Genomic DNA, 8,919 nt, shown 5'->3' with positions numbered 1-8,919 from the left:
GGACGCGTCCTCGGGATGGTAGCCACGGTTGGTTCGGTTTTATCGGCGCAAATTGGCCGGAAAGTCGGCGCTTCGCCGCGGCGCACGTGTGTATCCACGCGTTTTTACCTTCTACGGGCCGCTCTTACACCCTGCTAGCAGAAAATTGTTTGTTTGCACAGAGAAATCGCTATGAAAGATTACGCAGAGGGTTTTCGAGTCGAGAAACCGAATCGAATGTATCTGGTTATTGCTGGACGAGTCGTTGAGAAATTGTGGAGGATGAATGATGATGATGGATACTGAAGCTGCGAATAGTGTGAGATTTAACTGACCTGGTTCTTGGAAATTTGAATTTTTTGTTTCAATCCGAAGTAGCTATAGATACAGGTTCAATTTGTGAATATCCTTTGGAAAGGAGTTCTTCGACGAGACGATAAGTAGATAATAAATCTTGTCTAAGTAGTTGATATATCTGTCAAGTTAATTCATATCGTTACACTATTCTTTGAATTATCCACTCTTCTCTAAAGCTTATCGTTTATTTAGAGAATAACAGAATAATTCGTTGTAATAGAATAAAATATTATTGAAAATATACTTTGTAATATCTCTGTTAGAATTTTCATTATCCTTATACCTTTTCATATTTAATGGAATATTTTTGTATTTAATCTTTTCAGATGTGTATCTTACAATCGCCCAAACATCTACTACTACAAAAATCCCACCAGACAGAAATACAAATATACATAAATTCCAAAACTTCAAACTCTATCAACAAACTTTAGACATCTCCAAAGATTTCCTTCTTCTCAAATAACTTCTTCTCCCACAATCAACGCCCCCTTTCAGACAAAACCACAGACATAAGAGCGAAACAAATCACCATACCGTCACGCACAAGTCGACCTTACAAAAAATTTTCTGATTCTAGGGACAGGAAGGAAAAATAGTTTCAATGTAACCAAAAAAAAAAAAAAAGGAAAACGCCTCGTGCACCCTATAATACTACTTTGAACGCACACGGCTCATTAGCGTCGAAAGTCGTTGGATATGGAAGAAAGTATGAAAAGAGAGTAGTCGATAAGAGAAAAGTGTCGGCTGAAACTTTTACGATCGCGGCTCTTTTTTACGGCAACTTTCGTTGAAGGACGCGGCCGCAATAAAACGACCGCCATACGCGCCGCGATATCTCGTTTTCATCCCCTTTCATCCTCTTTCATCCCCTTTTCTTCCTTTCGGTGCAACGCCCACCGTGTTTCGACCAGCCGGCCCCGATTACGTTTCGTTACATTTCCAGCTTTTACGATTTTCCAGCTGGTTTGCATTTCACGTTTTCCACCCTTTTCCTCGACACCATTTTTCCAACACGCTCGGCGATCCTTCGCTTTTAAGTACCCTCCACACGATAATACCTAGCCGCGTGATTTGAAATCAAGTCTTACGATTGGATTCATCGGAACTAAGTTTCAGAAATTATTCGACCAGTAGATCGATGTAATCTGAAAATGAGAAAGTTGACTATTACGATTTTCAAGTAATTTAAAGGGTTTTAGAAATTACAGATATTCCAAGGACTCGAAACTTATCGAGATTCGAGATTTTGTCAAGGCTTACGAAGAATTTCAAGATTCCCAACAATCCCAAGGCCTGCTAAGACTTTCGAGACTTTTAACAATTTCAAGATCATATACAAATTTTAAAGACTGAAAACTGAAAATTTATTCGAGCCTATCAAGAATTTCAAGATTTATCACGATATTTTTCAAACTTACACGAATTTTAAGACTTCTCCAAACTGTAAAGATACCTGTCGATACCTAAGAAACCTCTCAGTAGTCGAAACATATCGAAATTATTCAGAATTTAATACATATAGTGAATTATGTTTCAAATGATTCAATTTTATTGCCAAATGTGTGCAAGGAACTTTATTCAGTCCATCCTGGAGCAAGGGGAACCTTCGTTTCTAAGTGTCGGGGTGAGAGAATCGTGAAAGGTGGGGTTTTACAAAGGATTCCATTTTCTCAAATAATCCCGAAAACGCGATAGAAAGCTCGTAAAACGGGCAGGCAATCTTGCATTTACGAGCTCACACTCGTTTCCGCTGTCAACGCGAGGCCGTTGCTCCTTGAAATACGGAAACCGCCACTATGGCGTTGCTTCCAGATCAAGATTATTTCTTTTGCGGATGAGGTTGGGTAGATGGAGGATCGAAGGTGGTTAGGTTTAGTTTGGGGAATATTGTTCTTGATTGTTTTCGTTGGTTTGGATGGTTCGAGCAAAGTTATTGGACATAGTGGTTTCTGGGACCAATGTGTTTGACGCAAACGATACGAAGTTTGAGCAAGTTTTCTTTAAGATGATATGTTTGTTGATACGTAGTTTATTATATTGTTTGAAATTTAGTTTGAGAGACTCTGTTGGCTGGACGTGATCGGTGTAAATGGATTTAACGTTTAAAGAAGTTTTGTAGTTTGTAACATCGTTTGGAGAAGTTTGAGCAAGTTTGACCAAGTTTGACCAAGTTTGAGTAAGTTTAGGTAGGAATAATATGCTTGTTGAGAGAGATTTTTCATGCTGTTGTTTGAGGTTGGTTGAATTAGAATCTTTGTGGATTGTGTGTGAATTACAAATATAATTTCAGATTTCAGATAATTACGTATTTCATAGATTCTTCTATTATTTTCTTTTTACGAAGAATAAACAGAAAGTTGAAACTGCCTGAAACAATAGAAGGAATAAAATTTCACCGTGAAGTATGGCCAAAGGTACTTATTTTCCGCATGACCGAAGAATTTGGGTGTGCCTGGCCACCAGGAACACGTTGGTCGGTCATTATGGGCCCATTAGTCGTGTCAAATGACGAGCCATGAATTCGTCTCGGATTTCATTCGGTAAACTGAAGAAGCGGCTTCAAAAAACACAGCTCACCCTTTCCCTTCTCTAAAGAAAGTTAAAGGAGACCGTTGAAATCAATCTCGAATCTCTCATTTAATTTCATTTCTTCACCGAAACTTGTCACGCCAATCATTATACAAAATTCAACGTACAAAAAAAGAAGACTCCAAAGAAGAAATTATTCTCTTTCATCGAAGACAAATATAACGTTAGACGGAAGAATTGGAGAACGAAGACGAAGATTCGTTTAGAAATTTTTCTCGAATTTTTTTAGAATATCGTAGACTGATAGCGGGGTCGTTGAAAAATCCCATAGTAAATTGTGATAAATCGTTGGGACTAAACAGGATACGAAAATCTGCAACGTAACGAGAGACCGCGCGCCTCTGTCTCCCGCTTTTTCTATGTTCTTTTCTTAGTGAACCACCCACGGTGAGCTTCCAACCTGGAACAAGAAGAAAAGCCGCGCGACCGCCCGATTTATGGTTTTTCAAAGGAATGGGAAACGAAATCGGAGCACGACGAATGTGTCGGTTCTAAATGGAGCCACATGTCAAGCCCAATGTTGTCGCTAATTTCGGCAATTAACTAAACGTCTGTCCAGCTCGAACCTCCAGCTTGTTTAATTATTATTAATTACACGCGTTGTTCGAGTGAATTCTTGGAAAAGACCAACGAAGCTTGAAATCGTACCTTTTGGTATTTCCAAAGATTTTAGAAAAACTTGTATGATGATTATTAATTATATTCACTGTCGACGTAGAAATTTTGGAAAAAATACAATTTTGAGAAGAAGTATTTTCGTGTAATTCTTATAAATTCTTTTCCTCGTTGAAGTTTCGTTAAGATCTTTTCTATCATCTTCGATTATAGTACAATCAATTTCTTTTCAATAATTAATTTTTGTAATCGCTCATCTCGAAGTTTATTCGTTTATTCAAAAAACAAAAAACTGACCTTTTGTACAGGTGAATCTTCCTATTCTCTTTACATAAATAACATCATATCTTTTTAAAGAATTAATTCGTCTAAATTGAACAATATCTTTTTATCTACTGTATAAATATAATTATACAAGCTGATCCATTCGTCCAATTATATACCTTATTTTTTGTTATTTAAATAATGATTAATAATAAATCCTCTTTGTCATTTGATCTTCAGTCTTTGATCCAATTACATTAACTCTTTTATTCCTAAATTATTTAACAGTCACAATCTGTGTATACTTTTTTCTCCCTGTTACACGACAAATAAACTTATAAATTACGATTTTTACAAGATCAGCTTCTGATCAAAGTGACACTTTACGATTCTATTATCTATTTCTTCTTTTTTTCTATTATTACACTATTTATTTCGTAGTTCCACTTTGGCCGCGTCGACAGGAACGAAAGGGTGAAGATAATAACAGTAATAACGTATCTCTTTTGGTCGAAAATGTAGGGTGTTTTAGTGTCTCTGGAGTGCTCGGACTCTTCGTTGCATTAGAGTGTGTCGTCTCACATTGCCAATGTAACCGGAAATCATACTGCTGCGCAGTATGGCCGGTCGTTTTACCGGACGTTTGGCGTGCAGGTGATGTACCATTGGTTCCGGTGGTTTCTTCTTCGTCAATGGCGTTTCCCAGAAAGTCTGATCGATTCCGAATAACTCTCCGTCCTTTAACAATTAACTTTCAATATTGATATAACCATCGTAAGAATAAGCTATTTACAGCGACTAGCGAAATTATATTATGCGAAATATATTAATATATTATGCATTCTATACGAAACATTTAAGTAGAGACTCTTATGAGTTTTGAGCATACTCTAAGAAGGAAAAAAATATTTCAGAAGGAAATTGAGAGGCAAACATCCGCATCAACGATAATTCTTCAAACTTAAACAATTTTTTAGCAATTATAGAAAACACGATACAGTCGGAATTGATTCGAAGCACGCATCCTTAAAAAAAGACGTACAATATCCAAAGCATACTTAGCACAGAGGCTCTACTTTCTTAATTTTTAGACTGCAGACGTTTTCACGGTGCCCTTAAACTGTAATCGCGAGCCTTTCATGTCCGATGCATTTCTCGATAGATAACGCTTGTTAAAAAAGTCCCCTAGAAATTCATATAACATCTTCGAACGTTCTAAATTATGGTTATCGTAAAACTCCTGCCAAATAACATTTTTTAGACGTAAATAAAATAAAGGTTTCATACCCACTACCTTGCGAGAAATTTTCAACCCGGTCGAAATAATTCGGCCACGAAGCACCCACATTTACGGTTTAAGGATTAATTATATTGTTGAAAATAAGTATTTGCATAAAGAAGCACAGTCGAGTAATCGGCATTACCATCATCGTTTGGGGTAGTTGTTCCATCAGTGTTTCAGGAAGGAAGAGACTGAGAGATCCAGCAAATATACAGCACGTGCCAAGGATGATCATCGGCAGATTGTACATGAATTCGCTGGAGAAGGCGATGAAGGGGCTGCAGATGGAAGTAACGTATCCTGTCATGTGTATGAACGCCACGCCCTCGCCTCGTATCACCGTCGGTAGTAATTCAGCCGCGTATTGCATCGCGATGTTCGAGGCGATATTGATAAAGAGTCTGCCACAAATCGCGAAAGAGACGAAGACGATCCCTATCGAGACGCTGGATGCGAGTAGGCTGAACAATCCGGAGAGTATCACCGCGACGAACAACGTCCATCTTCGACCAAACACGTCGAGAGTGTAGACGATTACTATCTCGGCTGGGAATTCGGTCGCGGATGCTATGGTAAATGTAGTGAATATATTCATGCCGAGACGGTCCAAGCATCTTATGTGACCATCGTAGGCCATTTGAATGACGCCCCATACCGCAGTTAATAGCAGCGTGATTCTTCTGTGGAGGATTGCATCCGAATTGAAAGGAGAATGTTAACAATTGTTCAGTTTTGTAGCTCCTTGCGAACGAAAAATTCTTGCAGGGTATCTAAGCAAAGATCCAAAATAACAATTGTTTGTGACATTTTTTTGGGAAAGAGGTACTGAGTGAAAATTAATTTTTCTTTAAACAGAAGCTGATTATCAGTGAATCACAGAGAAATTTGTCAAAATATTAATTTCTACCACTAGATTATTGCTATGCGAGGACAATAGGCAACAACGATCTTGTGATATTTTAGATTCATACGATTCGAAACTTCGATTGATTTACCACTAGGACTCTTAGGGGATTGTAAGTTTGACCATTTGCCACCTTTTCATCTTTGCACTTATCTCTTTCCACTTTCCTATATTTTGGATAAATGCTAATAAATATTTTTTATTCCTTTAGAGATGCTCCTAACGTCCTGCAAGAATTTTTCGTTCGTTAGAAGGTCAAAAAATGGCCACTTTTTAACATCCTCCTCTTCCTCTCTATTTCTATCGAATTTCAAATCATATCAATTTTTAGATCTTATTGCTATTGCAGAGTATTAGACGATTATAGCAGTTCATATAACAGGAAGAATTTCTACATCGAGATTATCTACATTATTTATGTTTTCTGGTTAACACAATAGCAGTCCATGTTTCGACGAGTTAATTTGAAGAAGAACTGATTCAGTTACTAATTGGCAATTTTTGTATATTGTGTAACGCCTGACGAATGAATTATTATATTAATTAAGTGTAAGGGCAGAAAGCATAGTGCAGGGCTCAAGATAAAATATTGTAAATACCTTAAACGTTTTGTTTTAAATAAATCGAGAATGGTGTGTTCCTCCATAGCCAAGGTTTCCGCAGTTCTCCCGCAATCTTCCAAAAATTCGTTATATACATCGTTAGGTATCGTGCGATTATTTACTTTCTCGATCTTCGAGATGATCTTCATAGCTTTCTCGATATGTCCCTTTCCAATTAACCACCTGTTTCATACGACTTTATTCCTTAACTCCCACGAAAATTATATTAAATTTTCTCTTAACTGACGTTAAAAAGGTCTTAGTTAGACTTACAGAACAACGTTATTCAATTTCACGCTATCTAACAAATTGAATTCAAACGAAGATTTGTTTCGCCTAACCATGTATTATTATGAATAGTATATTTTAGATATTTTCACCTGTAAATTTCCTATGAACGCATACACAGCCGCATTTACGATATAAATGGCGGAATAGAAATTACCTGACGCTCTCAGGAAGAACGAAAGGTGCGGCTATAACAGCACATATTGGAACGGTCGTGATCAGAGAAAAAGTTTGCCAATTGGCGACCCCATAAGCTATCCATGGTATAGTCATCGTGCCAATAGTATAGAATATTCCATAGGACATGTGACCGATAAAAGTTCTCCATCTGGGGCCCATGTATTCCAATACTAGTATATAGGCCATCACGAAACTGTTGTCATAGGCCACACCAACGATGAATCTACAGATGCAGAATTCCCAGAATTTGGTTATGTATATGGTACAAATGCCACCGACAAACGCAAAAACATTGGTTGCAATTAAGGTCGGAACTCTTCCGTATTTGTCAGCTAGCCAACCAAATATTATGCCTCCAACAATCGAACCCATAAAAAAGATACTCTGTGCTAGTGTCGCTTTGTAGCTTTCGTCGCATACCTGATTTGGTAGAAATTTGTGTTAGAAAATGAGAAACATTAAATTCAAGTTATATTAGTAGACAGTAATTTTGATAATATTTTGGATAATATTTGATAGAATAATATTTGCAAATTTTGACAATGTTTTGAATAATTTTTGATAAAATTTTGGATACTTTGTGACAGCGTTTCGATAATATTTTGAATAATTTCCGATAAAATTTCGACGATACTTCAAACATTTTGCATTATATCTCGGATAATATTTCAAATTATACTCGATAATATTTGAAATAATTTTCGACAAAATTTCGAGAAATCTCAATAATATTTCGAATACTCTACAATAAATTTTTGCTAATATTTCCAATAATATCCATAACAAAGTTTCGTATAATTTGCAATAAACTTTAGATAGTATCTTGAACAATGATCGATAAAATTTCCATAATATTTCGAATAATTTACGATAAATAATTTACGATAATTTTCAAATGACTATTTCAATAGAAACAATTAACGTTAATGAAAAACTGCTCGGTAATTTAATATTAATTTTATTATTACCCATTTCTGTTCTGCGGCTACGGATATGTAAGGCACGTCAGAAGCGGACAATTTAAATTCCCATTCGTTACATTTCTTCACCGGCCAATTTGCATCCGGCTGACGTGCAGCGATCGCTTTTTCCACTGCTATATCGTATACCCAACATCGGGAATACGCTAAATGATGACCTTCGTAAGGGACCATTTTCGCGCTAGGTATCATGAAATCCCTCAATTGTTCGGCGGTAAGGTCTTTCACTTGCGGAAGTTTGCACCAAAATTCCGTCGGTACCACGACGAGAAACGCTTGCGCGAGATAGATGAACGCGATAAAAAAGCAGGAGGACATTAGCATGACGATAAGGTAGTTTTGATAGATGCCAAATTCGCCTAATAGTGGAACAACATTGTAATCGAATGCATTCAGAATCGAAACCGAAGAATCGTTTATAATTAGAAATGAGAAGTGTGCTTTGATCGATTAGATCTATCGACAATCGATAAGAATTTGTAGAATTATAAGAAAAAGAGAAGAAGAAACGAGATTAGCGGTTTCGTGTGAAATATTATGTTTTTTACGCTTGCCTAGATAAATCAATATATCGTCGAGAGTCACCGCCTCGTTCGGTGGTAAAGCCCACAAAACCGGATGAGACGCAGTTTTCATCTGTGATGAAAAATATTCCACGATTCTCTTCCAGCGAGGAGTTTGACAGATCAGCTATGTATATAACCTACTCATCGATGGACTGTGTAACTTAAAGTACACAGCGAAAGAAATCGAAAAGTATCGGCACAAACATCGACAAATATTCGGACGATTTTCGATCGGTGCAATACACAATATTCACGTTGGTGTATTTCAATGTTATTTCACTTATTCGTAATTCCAACATCTTAAAGAGCG

General features: G+C 36.9%; 1 protein-coding gene across 1 annotated transcript; it reads right to left on the bottom strand.

Moving 5' to 3' along the window:
- Positions 1-3,796: 3,796 nt before the first annotated feature.
- LOC100749175 (organic cation transporter protein-like) lies at positions 3,797-8,679 on the bottom strand. The gene is made up of 6 exons (XM_033321440.1): positions 8,598-8,679; positions 8,032-8,402; positions 7,041-7,483; positions 6,593-6,778; positions 5,232-5,769; positions 3,797-4,545 (listed from the first exon to the last, which is right to left on the bottom strand). Exons 1-6 carry the CDS (start codon positions 8,677-8,679, stop codon positions 4,336-4,338), a joined length of 1,830 nt encoding a protein of 609 aa, XP_033177331.1. The 3' UTR covers positions 3,797-4,335.
- Positions 8,680-8,919: the final 240 nt, after the last annotated feature.

This window comes from Bombus impatiens, unplaced genomic scaffold (assembly GCF_000188095.3).
Source record: "Bombus impatiens unplaced genomic scaffold, BIMP_2.2 scf_0452, whole genome shotgun sequence".
In the NCBI taxonomy this organism is placed as follows: domain Eukaryota; kingdom Metazoa; phylum Arthropoda; class Insecta; order Hymenoptera; family Apidae; genus Bombus; species Bombus impatiens.
Note: the sequence above shows the minus strand (reverse complement) of the source record. Positions and strands in the feature narration are given on the sequence as shown.